Source organism: Plasmodium malariae (assembly GCF_900090045.1).
Source record: "Plasmodium malariae genome assembly, chromosome: 13".
NCBI lineage: Eukaryota > Apicomplexa > Aconoidasida > Haemosporida > Plasmodiidae > Plasmodium > Plasmodium malariae.
In genome coordinates this window covers 2,204,421-2,226,306 of record NC_041787.1, presented here as the reverse complement: position 1 = coordinate 2,226,306, position 21,886 = coordinate 2,204,421, and the positions used below count along the sequence as shown (strand labels likewise).

General features: G+C 27.1%; 5 protein-coding genes across 5 annotated transcripts; 1 reads left to right on the top strand and 4 right to left on the bottom strand.

The window, feature by feature from the left end:
• Positions 1-82: 82 nt before the first annotated feature.
• On the bottom strand, positions 83-5,148 carry PmUG01_13052900 (DNA mismatch repair protein, putative; the record flags this gene model as incomplete). Its single annotated transcript, XM_029007535.1, has 4 exons — positions 83-1,206; positions 1,490-1,738; positions 1,935-2,463; positions 2,692-5,148. The coding sequence occupies 4 exons, from the start codon at positions 5,146-5,148 to the stop codon at positions 83-85; spliced, it is 4,359 nt and encodes a 1,452-aa protein (XP_028863914.1).
• Positions 5,149-6,262: 1,114 nt separating this feature from the next.
• Positions 6,263-8,131, top strand: CBWD1 (COBW domain-containing protein 1, putative; the record flags this gene model as incomplete). The annotated part of the gene is made up of 1 exon (XM_029007534.1): positions 6,263-8,131. One exon carries the CDS (start codon positions 6,263-6,265, stop codon positions 8,129-8,131), a length of 1,869 nt encoding a protein of 622 aa, XP_028863913.1.
• Positions 8,132-9,209: 1,078 nt separating this feature from the next.
• On the bottom strand, positions 9,210-10,259 carry RNR (ribonucleotide reductase small subunit, putative; the record flags this gene model as incomplete). Its single annotated transcript, XM_029007532.1, has 1 exon — positions 9,210-10,259. One exon carries the CDS (start codon positions 10,257-10,259, stop codon positions 9,210-9,212), a length of 1,050 nt encoding a protein of 349 aa, XP_028863912.1.
• A 2,469-nt stretch (positions 10,260-12,728) lies between these two features.
• Positions 12,729-15,095, bottom strand: PmUG01_13052600 (RING zinc finger protein, putative; the record flags this gene model as incomplete). Its single annotated transcript, XM_029007531.1, has 1 exon — positions 12,729-15,095. One exon carries the CDS (start codon positions 15,093-15,095, stop codon positions 12,729-12,731), a length of 2,367 nt encoding a protein of 788 aa, XP_028863911.1.
• Positions 15,096-17,400: 2,305 nt separating this feature from the next.
• On the bottom strand, positions 17,401-21,345 carry BOP1 (ribosome biogenesis protein BOP1, putative; the record flags this gene model as incomplete). The annotated part of the gene is made up of 6 exons (XM_029007530.1): positions 17,401-17,827; positions 18,084-18,270; positions 18,398-18,464; positions 18,605-20,136; positions 20,503-20,717; positions 20,948-21,345. 6 exons carry the CDS (start codon positions 21,343-21,345, stop codon positions 17,401-17,403), a joined length of 2,826 nt encoding a protein of 941 aa, XP_028863910.1.
• Between the last annotated feature and the right edge of the window lie 541 nt (positions 21,346-21,886).

The following is a 21,886-nucleotide window of genomic DNA, read 5'->3' as shown; positions in this document are numbered from 1 at the left end:
GTGCTCATTATGATCAAATTGGGCAAAAGCGCCTCACATCTGTTTCGCTTATTCGATTAATGTTTCCACATTTTTAAAAAAGTCACTTGGAAATAATATCATAGTTTCTCTTCAACAAGTCAGATAGTTCTTTTTCATATTTGGAAGCAAGCATTTTATTATCTACTTGAAATATCAATGTATAAAAAACATTCATGTCATATTTATAATTTAGAATATTATTTCTTTTTTCATTTTTTAAAAGATTTTTACTGTTTAATAAATTTCTCGTGTGACATTTTATTCTCTCCGAAATGTTATCACTTATACCTATGTAAAAATATGGCTTGTTTTTATTTTTTGCAAAAATGCATAAAATATAAACTATGCTTTTGTTTTTAAAAGAAATAGGAATATCCTCATTCATGCCTATCTTAACGACTTTTCTATTTGCAGCACGTTCAATTTTTTCAATTGCTATATTTAATTCTTTTTCATGATTTTCACAATTTTCGTAATATTCAGGCACTGCTTCCCCTAAAACTGCGTTAGTTCTATCTTTCCTCAATTGACATGCATCATCATTCCTGCTGACTTCCATATCATAGTTCTTCAAATTGCTGACATTAGTTTTTTCCTTACTGTTCTTCCTTATGTAATTTTTTTTTTTAATTACATCGCCCTCTTTATTTAATATATCTCCTTCTAATGAGTACTCCTTCATTATCTCTCTCATATCTTCATTCTGCATTAATTCAAAATTATCACCATCATCCTGAGCAGCATGACCAGCAGCAACATGCATACACTGCTCTTCCACGCTATTACTTTTATCATAACCATAGTTGACAAAATTTTCAAAAAAATTATTTAAAGTCTTTTTTTTATCCTTCGTATTCTTTAAGTAATCCAAAAACTTGTAATACAAAAGATTACTCAGATTATGAATAAATTTATATCTCTTTTCATATGCATTTAACAACTCTAGCACTTTGCTATCTATATTTGTGTGTCTACATGTTTCTAAAGCTTCGCTGTTTTTGCAAATTCCTCTCTCTAGTTTAGCAGCCCGTTCGCCCTCTTGTCTCTTTAAATAATTAATATTCTCATTAATTCTTTTAAAAATAATGTTTTTGCTTTGGCAAATTTTTTTTAGTAAGTCATAGTTATGAGTGATTATAATTCCACAATACTCCTTTAAGTAGTCTGAAATGGCACTGATAATTACTAAGAAAAAAGAACCACAGGACGTAAAAGAATGACTATGTGCATGAAAAAAGGTTCTCCAACATATACATATACTTACATATGTACACATACAAACGCATACATATACATACATAAGTACACATACATATACATACATAAGTACACATACATACAAATACATATACACACATATATACTCATACATATATGTACGCGTCTGCCTATGCATACTCGCCGTCCTCTTGCGCAAATAAATAAACATGTAACACGCTTTTTGCAGAAGCTCTTTTTCCCTTATTACTTGCATTATCAACAGGTGTCGTAGCTATACAAGGCTCATCAAAAAGAATAAAAATTTCATTATTCCGTAAGTGCTTATTATCAATGCAGTAATTTTCTTTTATCTCTTCTATAATAGAATTTATGTAATAAGCCTGTTCTCTAAACAAGGACATGTTTTCAATTTGTTCTTGGTAATTTACATTTTTTAGGCTATAGAACTCTCGAAACTTTGATATAATACTTTTTTCATCACAAGGGGCATACATACCTAACAGTGTTCAGAAAGGAGGTACAATGGTATGTAGACATGAGTGTATACATATGATATGTAATATATATAGGAATAAAACAAATGAAGCAAATGACTAGTACGCCGATGAGAAACAATTGCACCCTCTATGTGCTTTTACAGAAAAAACTATGCATTTATGCCCTGTCTATGTAAGAACTCAATAATTATGTACCTAGATTTGCCAAAAATAGAATACATAAAATGGTAAAGGATAAAGTTGTTTTTCCACTCATATTTTTTCCTGTCAGTAAAATAAAATTTCTTTTTTTAAAAAAAATATCATATTTAACTAAATTTTGTTTATTTAAATTATAAGGTTTTGCTCCTAAAATATAGGTCAGAGAATCATTCGCATAGAATTTTTCCTTATATATTTTTTTTATCTCTTCTACTGAATCTTTATCAACATTCTCTAATATATTCTTTTCATCTTCTTCTGTCAATTTTATGAAATCTTCATGTGATATGCTATTAGACGAATTCTTTTCTACTTGTCTACTTGATGATAAATACTCGCTCTTTCCATCAGTGTTCCTTTTATTTGATATGTTTTCATTTTCGTTATACATAAGTTGCTGTATATATAATAGCTTTTCATCAATATTTTTGAAGCTCTTCTGTTCGTACGTTACAACTAAGTGCTTGCAGACTGGCAGATTCCACCCTCGCTTTATGCTGTTTGATGTGTGGTTCCATAGGGCCTGCACAGGTTAAGATGCGCTCTCTCATGTTAAAGCATATGATAAAGTGTGCATACAGGCATGTGAGTGTAGGAAATGTATACATATATATATATATGTGTGTGTACAAATGCGAACATTTGTACAGGGAGTGGGTGCATGTACGCACGCACAAACCGCATGACCACATGGAGGAAATCAAAAATTGATCCGAAATTTTTTTTTTTTTTTTTTTTTTTGGCGCGTTACCTGAAGTATCTGCAGAAAGTTTGACACAAATGAAAGGATGTGGACAGACGAAGATAACTGTCCATTAATCCTTCTAATCAGTTCGTTAATTTTTTTCTTTTTTCTATCAATAGATGAGATATAATGTTTAACTTTATTTTGCACATTTTCAGTAACAAAAATATTTTTCATTACATCAGATTTTTTGTTTAAGGGGTGAAAAAAATTTAGAATTTTTTCATTATTTATTTTTTTTTTTTTTATTCCAATAATATCATTTGTATTGTCAAATTTTAATAGTTTATTTAAGAGGTCTAAATTATAGCTTTTTTTATTTTCATCATATTCTCCATAGTTCGACAAAACAGCCTCTAATAGTTCTCTTCTATTCCGTTCAATATCTTTGTTTTCACCTGTTAACAATTTTTCGTTAAGTATATTATATACCTCATTTTCATGATAATACACAAACTCGTTGAATGCACGTATGTCTGAAGAATAAGAAAATTTGCAGGGACACATCTCTAAATTAGTTTGTAAAATTTCTCGAATATTTGTTAAAAGACCATAAAATTTTAAAATGTTTAATTTGAACGAATTCTGATGATTCAGAACGTGAAAGATGGATGTTAAAAGAGAGAAATCGTAATTGTTAATACATTTAAGTACCCCTTCAATATTTGTATAAATTTTTTTTAAAACATGATGATCAGCTTTTAAATTAGACAAAAGAGTTATCACGATATTATTTCTAAAAGGCCTTACATTCGGTACAATTAAATTTTCTAAGTTTTTTCTGATATATTCATTTATATATCGTATATGCTTCGTAATCTCAAATGTAGGGTAAAAAAGAAATAAATTTTTAAAAAAATCTAACGATTCAGCAATGTTAATACTGTTCGAATCGCTATTATTTACGTCTATTATATTATAAAATAAATAATTATTTCTATTTTCATAGTAATTATTTTGTTTGTATATACCCATATTATAGCTTGTAAATATGTTTAATGGTGTGCAGTACGAGTAAAATGCGTAGTCAAAGTTGTTTTCCAACTTGTAGTTCTCTTCCAATTCGTCCCTCCGTCTATCAACATTTTCCCTATTAGCAGCGCTGCTAAAGTTTTCCATATCTGCCACCCTTCCACCCTTCTCCTGATTCGTAGACACGTCAATGCTCGCCTTTCTGCCAACCATCGACGATGCTGTTTCCACCTGAAAAACGTTTTTATTCTTAATGAGTCTGAATAAACCTCTAATGTTAATTTGCTCCTTTAGCTTTTCTAGAATGAACATATGAAACTGCAAGCTATTACTAAAGTTGTTAAACAAGTAATAGTTCTCTATTCTAAACAACTGAATTATTTTTTTTGTGAAAGAGGTGTTATTATGCTGATGTATATATACCTTTAAAAAATTAGTATTTTTTAAGTAAATATTTAAAACATCAAATGTGATTTGATCATAAATAGAAATAGTTTTCAGACTTAAATTAATTTTACTTAATGAGAAGATATTTTTACTCTCGATATATATACATATAATCTCTTTTATAACAAAATAATCATCTATATCGCATGAATTAAAAAAAGCATTACTATTCTTATTTTCGTCTTCTCCTTCTTCTTTGTTACTTATATCCTCGTTTGTACTACTACAGTACTGTATATTGTTCAAGTAGATGGGCAATTCTGGGGTAACAATTTGAGATAAATACCTTTTTTTCATTTTTAAAGATTTTTCATTTAATTCTTCATATATACATACATTTAAATTGTTATTTGTTAATATATGTAATGCTTTATTAATACTACTTTTTATAAAACCACAAGACAATTTATTGTTCATCTTTTTGATATTCAAAAATTCAATTAAAAAAATGGAGTCAAGTCCATACGTTTCATAAAAGTCTCCAACTCTTGATAAAATAATACAATTATTATATTTCCGTTTTTCATCATTTAAAAATTTTAATAATCCTTTATTTTTGTAATTATCAAAATATAGCAAATTGTCATCCTTTAAATACTCTAAACAGTTTATAGCATTTATGTTTTTTAATTTTTCTAATTTTTTAATCCAATATATAGGTATCTTACATCCATTTTTATATAATTGTAACTCAAAATCAGACGATAAAAATTTTTCATTAATTTTTCCATAAATATCTAACCTCTCATCATTTGGATAATTATATACACAATTTACTAATCTGTTGTCTTTTTCGCTATTACCTAAAGAGTTATCATTTTCGTAATTACTATTCGAAATAATGCTATTCCCATCATACAAATTGTCATTTCTATTCTTGTTATTACTACTCAAGTTGTATTCAAGCAACCCATTAATTTTATATATATCATCTTCCTTTGTATATATTAAATTATTCACATAATTTCTGTTCAGAAAAATCAAGCTATTTTTTTTTATGTTATTTATTAGTATCACTTTTTTTTTACTCAAACAGTTGAACATTAATTTTTTTTTTAAAGTCATTATATTTTTCAAAAAGGTGAAAAAAAAAATAAAAAGGTAAATACCCTTCAGACCAGTACAATTCATTTATCAAATCACGCCTATGTGTGTTTCTGTGCTCCACTCTTTTGCAAGAAGCTATGTCCTCCGCGGATTCACGCATAAGCAAATGAATGAGCCTGCGCGTACGTACACATATACACGTACATATATATGTACAGATGCGCGTACGTTTGCGTAAACTCATAGCTGTATGTACATTAACAGGTATTATGCATATGTGGACACTCTCTCATATAGGCGTTTCTGGGTTTATAAAATAAATAAACGAAGAAACAAAGAAATAAAGAAGCAAAGAAATAAAGAAGCAAAGAAATAAAGAAGCAAAGAAATAAAGAAGCAAAGAAATAAAGAAGCAAAGAAATAAAGAAGCAAAGAAACAAAGGAACAAAGAAACAAAGGAACAAAGAAACAAAGGAACAAAGAAACAAAGGAACAAAGAAACAAAGGAACAAAAAAACAAAGAAATAAAGAAACAAAGAAATAAAGAAATAAAGAAACAAAGAAATAAAGAAATTTTTCTTTCTACTTTTTTCCTTTTTCCTTTTTCCTTTTTCCTTTTTCCTTTTTCCTTTTTCATAATTCTAATAAGGTCAAAAAAATAGAAATGTTAAAACAATTCTGCGCATTGTCAGTGGCGAACACTGGTAACATGACAACGTGAACCCTATATATTCATTTTGCTAAGTATATATTATAACGCCTTAAAAAAAAAAAAAAAAAAAAAAAGTACGTCATTACGGCAAAATTTTTATATATATATATACATTCAAGCTTGTATAAAACATGTATACAAGAGAAATGGCGAGAGACAGTATTCATTAAAAAAATAAGAGAATTAGAAAAAAAAAAAAAAAAAAAAGTTGGCGTTAAGCTGAAAAAAAACAAAAACAAATATACAAATCCAGAAAGGGGAACTAAAAAATTGAATAAAAAAATAAGGTATTATATAGTAATAAATAAAAACTAGAAGGCATTCCTCATAATATATACTAAAGCATAATACGCAAGTAGTTACCTGTTTACATATAATGCTTCTGTTGTTCCAGGAGCAATGATAGGAATTACTATAATAACAGGGTTTTTAGGGTCTGGAAAAACAACTCTACTTAAAAACTTGCTAAACGAAAGCTTAGAAAAAAATAAAAAAATTGCAATAATCCATAACGAATTCTCTGAAAATAATAATAATATTGACAAAATAGTTTTTAAAGATATTAACGATATATATAATTTTCCTAAGGAAAAGGAAAAGAGTAAACAGAATTCCACTTCAGCTAATGACGAAAAGATAGAGACCTTAAAAATTATTAACGAAATTGATAGCGAAGAAGGGTTCATATACGAGCTCAATAACGGATGCTTATGTTGCTCGAATAAAAGCAATTTTGTAAAGTTAATTGAAAACATTTTATCTTTGAAAACTTCTTATGATCATATATTTGTTGAAGTGTCAGGAGCTTATGACAATATACAAATTAATAATTTGTTATGGCTAGACGATTTAAATAAGTCCAAAATATATTTAGATAGTATTGTTCACATCATAGATGCGTACAATTTTTTAAGCTCCTTTAACAGTGGTATTCCGTATTATGGCAACTTGAAAAAAACAGAAACTGGTGTCTCTTCAGAAAAAAAAAATAGTAGTAGTAGCATCGTGGAAGGAAAAGAAGAGAAGGACCCCAACATCATCATTAGCAGCAGCAATAGAAGGGATAGCAATGAAAACAGCAATAGGAGTAATATCGGTAATAGAGTCAACAGGGTCAGCAGTAGCTGCTCTGGCGGCAAGGATGGGGAATATTTTACCCCAATAGATGCATGTCCTATCAGCAAGGACGAAGGGAGGGACAACTCAGCGTGTGAGCAACTAATCGTTTGTGATATTATAATCATAAACAAAATAGACAAAATAAACGATCAAGATAAAGAAAGAGTAAAACGTTTTGTGCATAATATAAATCCGTTAAGTTCAATATACCTAACCAGCTATTCTAAAATTCATATTGAAGATATAACAAATTTAGAATGCTACGAAAAAAAGAATATAAAAAATGTCTTAACAAATGCTACAATTAGTAGTTGTGATGAAAATGAAGTTAAAGAACAAAAGAAAAATAATTATACATATCATTACAACGATTTTATCAACTGCTCCTTCAGATATGAACATAGCATTCCTTATTTAATTAATATAAGTGAGCAAATAAATAGGATGAAAAATGAATTTTTAAATTCAAAAAATAAAACAATTTTAAAAAATATTTTTTCATTAAAGAAGAGTAATATATTTTCTTACAAAAAACTGAATGAAATGTTAGCGTCCCTTTTATGGAATAAGAATTTACAAGTTTATAGAGGAAAAGGTATTTTTGTTGCTTTCAATGATGATATATATAATAACAAAAATAAATTAAAACTAAATATATATTACTACCAAAGCGTTGGAGACTTGTATGAGATAAATTTAGTCAAGAGTGATATTCACATATTTTTTCAAAATTATCTAGAAAAATTAGGAAAATCACACAAATTAGAAAAATCAGATAAAATAGAAAAATCAGACAAATTAGAAAAAGCAGATAAAATAGAAAAAGCAGATAAAATAGAAAAATCAGACATTCTAGAAATGCATGGACATTATTTGACTGATACGGAAAAACCAAATAACAATTCTGAACAGATAGAAAAAAATCATAACACAGTTAGGAACAGTGATAATAATATGTACATTTATGAAGACTTTTCTGATGTAGAAAATTACTATTCGGATAACTCTTCCTGTAGTAATAATAGCGATTATAATATATATAACATTTTGAATAGTTACTATGTTTTTACCTCGAACTTTTTATTTATAGGGAAAAGTATAAACGTCGAACATGTAAGAAGTAAGTTGAATGAATGTTTGTACGGTTAATGTATGCAATATAGCGAGAATAAAAAATAATGCAATATAAAAAGCATCAAAAATGCTCCATAATATAACCTAATAAATTCATTATTAAGGGAAATTTTAATCCTTATTTTTACACGAGTTTGTCTATTTTGTCTTACATTCAGTCATTTCACATGATATTCTCAAAGTAAGAGCATCTTTGTTTATGGGCTTCTTGTAAGCGTTCAATTTTCATCCACCTACATGCGCTCATTCAAGGTTTTTTTCTTCTTTTTTTTCGATAATACGTTAGATTGAAAAAATTTACTATTTTTCCGTTTTGTCGTATTGTGGTATAACCGTTACTGCCTTTTTTAGATTTATTCGGTGCATTTTTCGTTTTTACTTTGTTTCTTTTTTTTTCATTCAAAAACCTCAATCAATGCAAACAAAAAATTAGAAAAAGGGGAGAATAAAAAAAAAAAAAAAAAAAAAAAGGTTTCATTAGTTTGAAGCGAATTTGCGGGAAGTACCTTTTACAGTCTCTTGCATTATTATCTTCATATACAAATAACAGCTTCCTTTAAAAAATATCAAAAAAACATGTGTAGTATAACTCATGTAGAGTTCGAAATCGTGCCACACATATGTCTGCTTTTTGCAGGGTGATGGAATGATTATGAAAAAAAAAAAAAATAGGGGAGAAGAGAAGCACATGACATACGTACTCACATATGTGTCTATGTATATGTGTGTGGGTATGTCTATATATGTGAGAATGTCTACAAGTATGGGAATGTCTACAAGTGTGGGAATGTCTACGTGTGTGGGAATATCTATGTGTGTGGGAATATCTATGTGTGTGGGAATATCTATGTGTATGGGAATATCTATGTGTGTGGGAATATCTATGTGTATGGGAATATCTATGAGTGTGGGAATATCTACATGTGTGGGAATGTCTATGTGTGTGGGAATGTCTATGTGTGTGGGAATATCTATGTGTGTGGGAATATCTATGTGTGTGGGAATATCTATGTGTGTGGGAATATCTATGTGTGTGAGAATATCTACATATGTGGGAATGTCTATATGTGTGGGTATGGTCATGCAGCTTCCTTCAAAAATCGGTGTTGAGAGAAAACACTTGATCTTTTCTCTGTGCCATTACACCCGATTTCTGATAATCGGCAACTCTTTTTTCGAAAAAATTTGTTTTTCCTTGAAGAGATATCAAATCCATCCAATTAAAAGGATTTTTTGAATAAAAGACTTTTGAGCATCCTAAACATTCTAACAATCTATCAGCCACAAATTCAATGTATTGTGACATTAATCTTGAATTCATTCCTATCAAGTCACAAGGTAAAGATTCACATATAAATGATCGTTCTACTTCTACTGCTTCTTTTACAATATTCTGAACAATTTCTTCTGGTAATTTATTTTCCAGCAGACTATATATTAAACAGTTAAAGTCTGTATGTAATCCTTCATCTCTACTAATTAATTCATTACTAAAAGTTAGCCCATGTAATTTATTTTGTTTTTTAAACCAGAAAATAGCACAAAAACTACCACTAAACAATATACCTTCTACACATGCATTTGCTACTATCCGTTCTGCAAAAGAATTGGTATTATTAATCCATTTGGCAGCCCACAAAGCTTTATTTTTAACAGCTGGTATATTTTCTATTGCGTGAAATAAATTTAATCGCTCCTTTTCATCCTTTATATAATTATCAATCAACAAACTGTAAGTTTCTGAATGAATATTCTCCACTGCTATTTGAAAAGAATAAAATTTCTTAGCTTCCGTTATTTGAACTTCTCTTAAAAATTTACTAGCCAAATTTTCTAAAACTATTCCATCACTTGCTGCAAAAAATGCTAACACATGTTTTATAAAATGTTTTTCATTTTCATTTAATTTTTCAAAATCTTTCAAATCGCTTGATAAATCTATCTCTTCTGCTGTCCAAAATGAAGCTTCTGCTTTTTTATAAAAGTCCCATACGTCTGGATACAAAATTGGATGCAACGTAAACCTATCATTCTCTTTATTTAAAATTTTTTCATTTGCTTCCTTACTCTTTTGTAAGTCACTAAATTCCTTTTCCTTTTTTGTAAAAATTGGAATTTTTGAGATTTTTAACACATCAGCCATTTTATTATTTTGTTAAAAAAAAAAGAAGTCAAAAAAATACTCTCAGCATTAAAAAAAATACTTGGCAAAAACGTATAAAATACGTATGTATGTATGTATGTATGTATGTATGTATGTATATATGTACGTAAGTATATATATATATACATATACAACCTATAAAATAGCCAAATAATTATTTAAACATCTTAGCCAATAAGAAATTATGTGATGGGACAAAGAAAGTAAAAGTGGAAAAAAGGGAAAAATTCAACTACTTACTTATGATACAAAAAAAAAGGGAAATTAAAAAAAAAAAAATAAAAAATAAAAAAATACTATACATATATGTATATTAATATATATGTTCTCTCTACAAATATAATGCTTGTAAAAAACACATTGTTGCACTAAGGCGATTTCACATTATTATAATACTAGCAGTTATTCAGAAGGAGAAAAAATGGAAATAAAAAAAAAATATATATTAAATGTTGAAATTTTTCTTTTCCCATTAAACAAATAAAGAACAAATATTAAACTTTACCAAAAAAAAAATTTTTTTTCTATGCATAATCGTGTGGAGTACTGCTAGGAATGATTGGGTAAACGAAAAAAAAAAATTAATGAATAAATGTGTGAACGTATGAACGTATAAACGTATGGACATATGAATGTATGAACGTATGAACGTATGAACGTATGGGCATATGAACGTATGGACGTATGAACATATGGTCGTATAATTGAATTCGTAAAAATTTATGAGTTACTTGGATTTTTTTTCTCCCCTTTTTATTTTTAAAATGAAAAGAGGGATACTGCTCATGTGTATATGTACATCATACATGTATGCGTATCTGTGAGTATGTGTATATAAGCACGTTTAAATGCGTAAGCGTATGATATTCTAACGTACGCATGTGTGTATAAATATTATTAAAGCAGATGTCTGCATGTATGTTTGTATATATTATATGTGTATGCATATTTAAGCGTGTTTTCATGTATATACGCAAGCTACATAAGTATTTCCTATTTTTTCCTTTTAAAATAAAACCTTGTTAGTGATATATATATATTTATACATGCGTACCACGTCGAATTACTGTGGAAAAAAAAAATAATAAGAGGAAAAATTGCACATATTTGTCTTATATAAATCGTGTTTTATTTTAAGTTAACATACAAGTGCCATATGTACACTTCCCTCAAATGAACAGACAAATTTTTTTTTTTTTTTTTCTGAAAATGTTCATAAAAATGTATATATATGAAATTAACTTAATTATTTTATATCATTTTTTACATAATAAATCGTTTTTAATGAAATTGTGAATATAATTAGTTCAACCTAAAAGGTTTTATAAATGGCTCCTTCCTTTTTGCAATATTTCAGTTGCACTTTTCCCATTTTCTAATTTTTCTAATTTTTTTTATTATTTAAAAAATTTGTTTATTAAAATTAGTTCTTATATAGCACATATATTTTTATATAATGAATTTTATATAAGAATTATATATAAGGCCATAAAAAGGTACAAAATAAAAAGAGGGGGACGATGGGTAAGGTAAAAAATTTTTAACATTACCTTCCTATACAGTTAAGATAAAGAAAATGTGCATATCTTTAAATATTACTGTATAAAACATTCAGCAGATTATTAAGAGTTGAGATAAACGAGTTTATTTTATTATTTTTTTTTTTTCCTTGCACAATTGCCTTTAACTTTTTATATATAAGAGAAAAGACTACAGCAACGGCGCAATGAGATGTTAAAACCTCAGCAGATACAGTATGATACATTTTTTATGGACGCAAAATTTAACTTTAAATTATTTAATTTCTTACACTGAATAAATAAGTAAAAGGGAAATTTTAAAAACAGTATTTTTCGCATACAGTTGGCGAAATTATAAACATTGTACAATATGTAAAAATAATGTTAACTAAAAAAAATAATGTATTATGCACACATGTATATATACATACGCACATAAACATATTAGTATATATACACATACATATGTAATCACACATTTTTTTTTTGCACCAATATTGATGTTTTAATTTTTTTTTTAATTAAATCAAAAAAGCCTATAAATATTACTCTAAGCACAAATATAGCAATAATGTGAATCACAAATTTTTATCTTTAAATAAAATAAATATATGTACAACCTATGAATTAACAAAATTAAAATTTATAAATAAAATTTTTGACTGAATTCAACAATAAGACAAAAAAAAAAAAAAAAGAAGGTACTGAAATGAAATATGAAGTAATGTAGTATGTAAAATGTGCCTGCAGTGAAATAGTGTCATATACGGGAGGCTACTTGACCGTTTTACATAGGCATATTTTTAATGGGATAATTCCTCACCACTTAATATATATATATAAACATAACCCAGCATACGAGCGTTCTAATAATCTACCAGAAGCATAACCTTTTTGCTGGTATGTTACTCCTCCATTTTTTTTTTTTTTATAACTTTCCAATATTTTTTCTACATAATGGGCAATCATTATTTCTTTTTAGCCAAGTAAATATACATTCTTTGTGATAATAATGAAGATAGTTACAAGGTAATATACAGATATCATCATCATTTAAATATTCGACACAGCAAATTGAACACACATAATCTGAATTTTCAATATTAATATGAACTGAGTTATTATCTTCCACATTTTCATATATTCCGTATATTTCATTTTTCTCCTTTTCAATATCATTTTTTTTTTTTTTTAAAACTTTTTGAAAATAATCAAATACTCCTGTTTTCGTGTCCTCGTTTGATCCATCTATTTGTTCAGTAGTATTTGTGATGCAGTAATTATTCCTATTATTATTGTTACTATTACTATTACTATTGTCATTATTATTACTATTACTGTTATCATTATTATTGTTACTATAATCATTATCACTCTTAATATTATTCACCTCTTGGCAGCTATAATTGCTGATACTCGTGTTGTCATTTTTTTTTTCGCTGCAAATTTGTACATCTGCACTATCGGGTATATTCTCCCCTGGGTTTATGTTTGTATCACACTTAAAAATATTATTGTTTTCTAAATAATTTATCATGTTGCTATTACTAACATTCCCACATGATGCAATAATATTATTATTAAGAGTAGGTGGAAGATCATTGTCCATGCTTTTGTTTAAGTATCCTTTCTGAATACATGAAGCCTCTGTCGAGTTGGTGTAAACATTTGGATTAGTATGACTACGTAAGTCCTTATCTATACCCTCCTGATGATATACTTTGTTATTATCTATTCCCTCTATATTATCAACTCCTATTATAGTAATAGCATTTTCATTTTTGATTCTCTCCTGTTGAATTTCCTCTTTTTCATTGTAGAAATAATTACCACTTAAGTAACACTCTTCACAATATTTTCTGTATTCTATATATTTCATTACTTTTAATTTTTTCAAAATTCTTTTTGGAGTGGGACTTTTTCTTTTTAAAAAAACTAATATTAATAAAATAATACAAAAAATCAAGCGTAGTATTATATATAAAAATATGGGCATTAAATAATATATAACTGCTAAGATTATTGTAAACGAAAAGGTAGAATTAATTGGATAACTTCTCCCCTCGAAAAAATATATATATGCACACATAGCGAAATATACTAAAACAATAACATGAATTTTGGACTCGACAGATTTCAAAATTTTCGAAACTTCCCATTGTCTTAATAATCTTATAGATATATATAAATTAACACAAATATGAAGACACAATAAGATTAATAATATACCACAAAAATAAATCATTACGGTTTCTTTATTCGAAAGTGAGGGTCTGAAAAAATCATGGCACAATATACCCAAAAGTAATAATACCATAACTAAAAGAGTTGAATGAATAAAAAGAGAGCATATTTGAAAATTTCTATATGCTCTTCTAGATAAATTCATATCTTCTTCTAACATAAAGCTACTTATACTCTCAACAGTGTCCTCCAAATTATCTTCATTTGAGCCAGTACCTTCCTCATCATTTGGGCAGTTTTCATTATCATTTGCATTCTCATTAGGGTTATCGTTATCATTAGCATTGTCATTTGGGTTAACATTATTATTAAGATTGTCACTAGGATTATTATTATGTTTATCATTAGTATTGTCATTTGGGTTATCACTTGGACTGTCAATAGGATAACTGTTCAGTTTACCGCTCGAGTTACCATTTATTTCGCAGTTTATATTATTATTCGAATCATCGTTTTTTTCAATGGCATGTGCAATACTACATTCACTGATATTTTCATCGTTATTGTGGTTTATTACATTCTTACTACAACTACTTGTAACCCCTTCTTTCAAATTCAAATTATTTACTATTGCGATCAAGCTGTTATTTGTATTTTTATTAAATATTTTATCAGAATTTGCTTCTACAATGTTCTTTACATTATCCTCGAAGTAATTATGGAAGGTTTTTAATGTACCTGTTGAATTATTATTACCACTTCTACTACTTTTGTGATTACAGTTATTACTTCCAATATCTTCTTTGTTCTTATTACTACTTAAAATTATATTATTTTCCATAGTGTTTTCTTCTGGTCCTGATAAGTATTCCTCTATGTCCTTATCATTATTATCATTATCATTAATATCATTCTTATCATTATTATCATTACCATTATTATCATTACATTCTTTATTAACTACTATGCACTTTTTTTCCTGTACGATCACATTATCCTTTGTAGAATGTTGTATTATTCCTTCCTCATCATTTTTAATAACTGCTTCAATTTCTTTTTTTTCTTTTTCTATTATAACTACCTCATTTCCAATATTTTTATCAATGTTCATTATAATATATATAAATATATATAAGGTATTTTTTATAAATGAATTAAAAATGTTTCGAGATTTTAATAAATAAATATATATATATATATGTATATAATAGTATAACTAGTCATAATTTCACAACTCAATATTTCATTTATTTTATTTTTTCAGTTTAACGGACTTCTTCATTTTCATAAAAAATTGAAGAGACCTTCATACGTCAAAAAAAAATTCTCTCGAAAAAAATAACAAAAAAAAAAAATATTAAAATTAAAAGGAATTCATTTTTGATATTACGTATCATTAAAACAAAATTATTTATATTTGGAAAAAAAAAAAAAAAAAAAAAAAACAATATCTGTTTTTCACAAATTCGATGCTATTGTGTTATTTCATAATTTTTTTGTCGTTATTTGATTGTTGTTATAATGTAATTGTTATTTTACTGCTTTATCGTTTTACAGTTTCTCTGTTTTGCCTTTTTTGCGCATTTGCAGTTATACAGTTTTGCTGTTATACTGTTTTTTCTGTTTTGCCTTTTTACTTTTGTTTTTTTTGCCCATCCATGAAAAATATTACGGCAGAAGTCACACATATTTCAGTTAGCAATAATGTACTTGCATTCATAAAAATATTACTATATTTTTGCATAAATATATAAATAAATAAATATATATATATATATATAATTATTACTACCCGCACAGCTAAAAAAAATGAAATGATTAACGTAATAATATATATTTTTTTTTTTAATTTTCCACTCTTCATCACATTCTTATTTCATTTATTTTGAAGAATTAAAAAATATTTTTTAAAGCCAAAAGGGGGAAAAAATAATCTCAGCTAAATAATGAAAATTCAAATTAAAAAAAAAAGCGAATGAAAGCAATATTATGTATATACATATAAAAATATAAGATTATACCATAAAATGTGTACAAAATAACATATAAGCGCACATATAAATGAATGTTTATATATTTATATATATGTATACAAAATATATATAATATATATATACACAAAATAACCTCGAAAAATGCCTTCCTTTTAAGGCAAACGTGAAGGGACTTTTTAATTATTTACAGTGAAAACGTAAACAATATACAGCTTTTGTCCATTCATAATATATATATAATTTACATATATATATATATATGTACAATGCTCATTATAAAGATGAACACACAAAAATACATTTATATATGTGCACTTATAAATTTTCACACAAGTGCTCATTTTTTTAAAATTTAATTTGATATTTTGCTTCGTTATTTATTCGTATACTCTCTTCACGTATACCCTCTTCCGTTTATTTTGTTTTCTTTTGTTTTATTATTTTTTATAGCTTTGTATAAATTCACTTATGATGCATCGGTTTTTAAGCAGCAGACAGTCCTTGGACGCACCTTAAGAATAATGAAAAAGTAATTTAAAAAAGTAAATAGTAAAAGCAAAAAAGAAAAATTATTTTTACCTACATTTACAATCTTATGAGAAGTGACATCTATATACATGTTTTTGGTTCATATTTTTGTCGACTGTTCCATTTTTAAATAATGAAAAACATGATATTGAAGTTAGCACAAAACAGAGTTATTAATATAAGGCAAGTAAGAAAAAGAAACAAAAAAGTTACGAAAGAAAAAAGGGTAGAAGTAAAAGCTTTGTGTCATATAAAAACCCACTATTTTTTCTTTTTACACGAAAATGTTTGCCATTATAACAAATTCGAATGCTTAAAAAAAATTAACTCATTAAATCAGTAGATATGTTTTAATTTAAATTTAAAATTAACTTTTACTTTAACGTTAACGTTAACGTTAACGTTAACGTTAACATTAACATTAACATTACGTTTTAATTTTAATTTTAATTTTATTCTTTTTTCTTTTTTTTTTTTCCCTCTTTAAAAAAACGTCATAAAAAAAAAAAAAAGGAAAAAGTAAAATACAACATAACATGCACAAATTTTATTTTCACAAGTTGGACTATTATAAATTAAGGAAAAATCATGATATATTTTTCTTTTTTCAAATATAATTTGGGAGAAAAAAAAATATACGCACATATAAGAGTGCAATATGCGCTGCTTGTACATCTGTATGTATGTAAGTCTGTATGTATATATGTATGTATGTATATATGTATGTCTGTATGTATGTATGTCTGTATGTATGTATGTATGTCTGTATGTCTGTATGTATGTATGTCTGTATGTCTGTATGTATGTATGTATGTCTGTATGTATGTATGTATGTACGTCTGTATGTATGTACGTCTGTATGTATGTATGTATGTATGTATGTGTGCATATGCGTCATGTGTACAAAGCTGAAAAATTGCCCTCCGTATGAACAAATAACCATGGTTTTCTACCTGACCATACAAGGTCAGCTATCTTTGACTCATTTGACAGTTCCTTAATTGGTAATAAAATTGGGTTAGTTATATAATCTTGAAAAAATTTGGAATAAAATAAATTCACAGTACCATTTGAACTCAACGAATAAAACAAATTATACGTTTTATGAAATTCAACTTTTTTCAAAGAACACTCTTGCAAGTGAAACTTCTTATAAGGATTAGAAGACAAATCTAAATCAAAAACGAATACATTTCCTCTGACGTCTGAAACTAATACATAACTTTCGTTCGTGTGCACATCCATGTATGTTATATTTTGCACACCTCTCAGTTTTTTTACAATTCTTTCTTTTTTGGTCTTGGCTTTTAAGTTATATATGCTGCAAAAAGAGAGGTAACAAAATTAAAGGGTTGAAAATTTTTACCGCATGCACAGATATGTATATTTTATTCTAAGGGGGGTTTATGCGTATATGGGTATGTCCATAAAAGTTTGCACATAAAAATACATATAAATATACACATACAAACATATACATATATACACATAAATATACATGTATACATACACATGTATATCCATATATATAGGTAAATATGCAAATGTATGCACACTTCTTCTCTTTCCATTCTTACATTATACTGTTTTCAAACGCAACGCTGAAATAGGGGCTACGCGGAAAGAACAACGTTTGAATAATGTCACCTCTTTTATGTTTATATTTTTTTATGAGCTTCATCGATTTCATTGATTTTATATGGTGCAAATAACAATAATGGTATTGCCCAGTATTTCGCATGCACGTCACAGATAAATAATTTCCTACGGAAAAAAAAGAAGTGTATTATTCGTTTTAATGTGTAAAAAGCTCCTTTTTTATTTTAACTTTTAGAATTTCTCCTCAATAATTTGTTGCATTTTCACCGAAAAGACATTTCTTAAAACGTACCATTTCCATTCCAAGAAAAATTTTTAATTTCCCCCTCATGCTTTATGCCGACGCAATACTTTATCTTCTAAAATAATTTTTGAAGAAAAAAAAAAAAAAAAGGATATTGACGAAAAAAAATGAAATAAACGAAATTCATGAATACTTGTTAAAATAATTACTACTTCTAATTATCGCTACTTTTTTTTTAATTTTTGTTTTCCCTACTTTGTCATTAGAATTAATATGAATCCATTTTACGTCAATATCCGGTGAATAAGAATACTCTTCTGAATTTTTAAAATTATTATGAAATACGCTAAGTAGCCCTTTCGTTTTGAAGTAAACCATGTTTCTATTTAACTGCACGCATTTCTTCTTAGCATGTTCATCGTTAACTTCTTCGTTTTTATTTATTTCTATTTCATTTGAGTCATCGCTTATGTCTCCTTCATCTATTTGGTCCAGTTCTATGTCCGTTTCATCCCCCATAACATTGTCCTCAGAAAAATTTCCTTCTTCCTCCTCCTCATCCTGTAAATTGGACAAAGACGTATGGCTATCTTTCTCATTACCATCATTTTGTTCATTTTTATATTCTTTACCATTAATATTACCACTGGAATTCTTACTCTTTTTTATTCCATTGCGTCGATATATCTCTTCTATATTTTCACTACCTGACCTAATAGAAGGGACATAAGATTCATAATGAAAAAGAAGGATAAAATTTCCCCAGGAAATTGCAACAACTGAATAAGATTTATTCACCTTAATCATCATGTTGTTATATAAATCTTCCAACGATTTTTTCTTTACCATTTTAAATTTAAAATAGTGCATTAAATCTATTGTAGCTACATTATATGATGTTAATATGTCAAAGATATACAATTTATTGCTCTGAATTATGTATACTATATGATCATGTTCATTTATGTCTATACTATTGAAATGATTATTTTTATTATTACAATACCTATTTTTACTATTCATATCCCCCTCATTCGTAATATACTTGATAAAAGGATATTGAGGATACGGTTTTAACGATTTTGTGGATGGTAATTTTGGTAATAAATCTTCTTTATTTATATGTAAAACATTTTTTAATGACCTTGAGCATAAATATATATCTAAACACCTTTGATATAAATCAAAATAGGTTTTTTTATAATATTCAATATTTCTTATTTTCTCAAAATTTTGAGGTATAAATGCATCTTTGTTATTTTTTAAAATATTTCTTTTTTCGGACGAATTATATAATAATTCCGGTGGAGGATTATAACTATATTTATGACCTGGTAGTATATTAGGCAAATTAATTTCATTAATATTATTAAACTCATCATAAATTTTATTATTCCACAAATCGTATAACATATTATCTTCATTTTCCTTTTGTATATATCTTTCTGGATGTTTTTCTTTATCTATTAAATATTTCATTAATTTTAGTACTTTCTTTTTATCACCCTCGGAACCTTTATTCTTTAAATTTTTACACAATTTTGAGGGTAATTTATATTCTTCTTTATCATTCTCATATATATAATTAGAATAATCAATATATTTTGCTGCTCTATTTTCTCGAATGCTTCTTATGATCTGCAAATCGGCGTCTGTTAATTCAATAATTCGATTGTTTTTTTTATCCTTTATTTTCTTCCATGCGTTACTTCCTGTTTTAGACTCGATAAAATCGTCGATGGCATTTTCGTCTTTCTTGTATATTTTGTTTCCTTTGATATCGTATCCTGCACACAAGAGGGATACAAATAAGCATTTATATACCCATATATACACATATACATTCTCATACACATATATTTAAGCATGTGGACACACGTATACGTGAATATGCTTAATGGACACCCACGGGAAGGTCAAACATTGTAAAATGTAGAAACAAAACGGAAAAGAATTTCGCACAATGAAACTGAAAATTAAGATTCAAAACTTTCCGCTCAATAACATATTAAAAAATGGAGAAAAAGAAAAATGATAAAAGGACAAAATGACAAAGTTGCAAAATTCCAAAATAAAAAAAAAAAAAAAAAACTGTAGTGTAGCATTCCTCTTCGACCTTTTCACGGTGTTTTATATAAATACTTCCTGCTTACCTATAATGTCGAAATCTTCATAATTTTTGAGGTCAAAATTTCCAAGGGTATTTAAATTATATTCATCATCACTCTCATCAATTTCTTCGTTCACGTAAATGTTATTCCCTACTTCTGTGTTGATACTTTTAACACTTAAATTGTTAATGTCACTTGCGATAGTGTCTTCATAATCTGTTTCCTTTTTTACAATTTTATTTTTACTCTTATTACTACTTTTTTTATGTTTTGTTTTATTCAAATTTATATGTTCAGTCATATTTCTTTTTTCCTCTTTTTTTTTTTTTTTTTTTTTTTTTTTTTTTTTTTTTTTGTTAAATCCAGCTTCGTATGTTCATTTTGTATGTGCATATTTATTTGTTTATTTATTTTATTTTTTTTTTTTTTCATATTTATATTATTCACTTTCTTTTTATTATTTCCCTTATTATCCACTTCACGTGACATTGAACAACCGTCCAGAAAATTTTCCTCTTGCTCTGTTGTTTTTAAATGGTCCTCATTTTCAACTTTACATTCTTCTTTTCCTTCGACTTTAATATCTGTGTCTGCAGTAACTTTGTGTGTTCCTATTGAGAACATTTCGTTTTTTCCATTCCCTTTTTCCGTACTCTCTAAATACTTCTGTCCACGCCAAGTCCTACCACCACTGCTGCTAATACTTCTGTTACTATTACTACCACTTCTGTTGCTAATACTACCACTTCTATTACTATTATTACTACTTCTATTACTATTACGATTACAACAACTACTATTATTAGTACCCTTTTTTAAATGATTGCCTTCTTCTTTTCCATTATGCTCAAATGTACTGCTTTTATTAACATTTTTTTTCTTCATTTTATTGGAGAAAATTTTCTCATGTCAATACAGTGACAATAGTTTGTGACTTCGACTTACGGTCGGGAAAATGCAGCAACGAGCTTAAATTTTATTTATTTGTTTATTTGTTTTACCTCGGCAAAAATATAGGACGTTTTTATTAATTATAAAAAAAAATATATATATACATATACATACGTACGTATGCTATAATAACAATTCCTTTAAATCAACATCATTCTCTAATCCTCTTACATTCAAAATGAAAAAAATGAATACATTTAAAAAGTACAGTGATATATCTTTGGTTTACGCTAAAAAAATTTACATATTTTGTAAACGCTTATTCACATAAAATGAAAATTTGTTGAAAAAGGTAAAAACAGTCAAGCCTTCCCACGTTTATATACATAAATAATAATAAATACATACGTACAAATATATATATATAAATATATATATATATATATGTAAATATACATATATACATTTCAGTGCTGTACAGAAAGATTGTTTTCGTTATACCATTTTGTTCAAAAAAAAAAAAAATATTCGCATA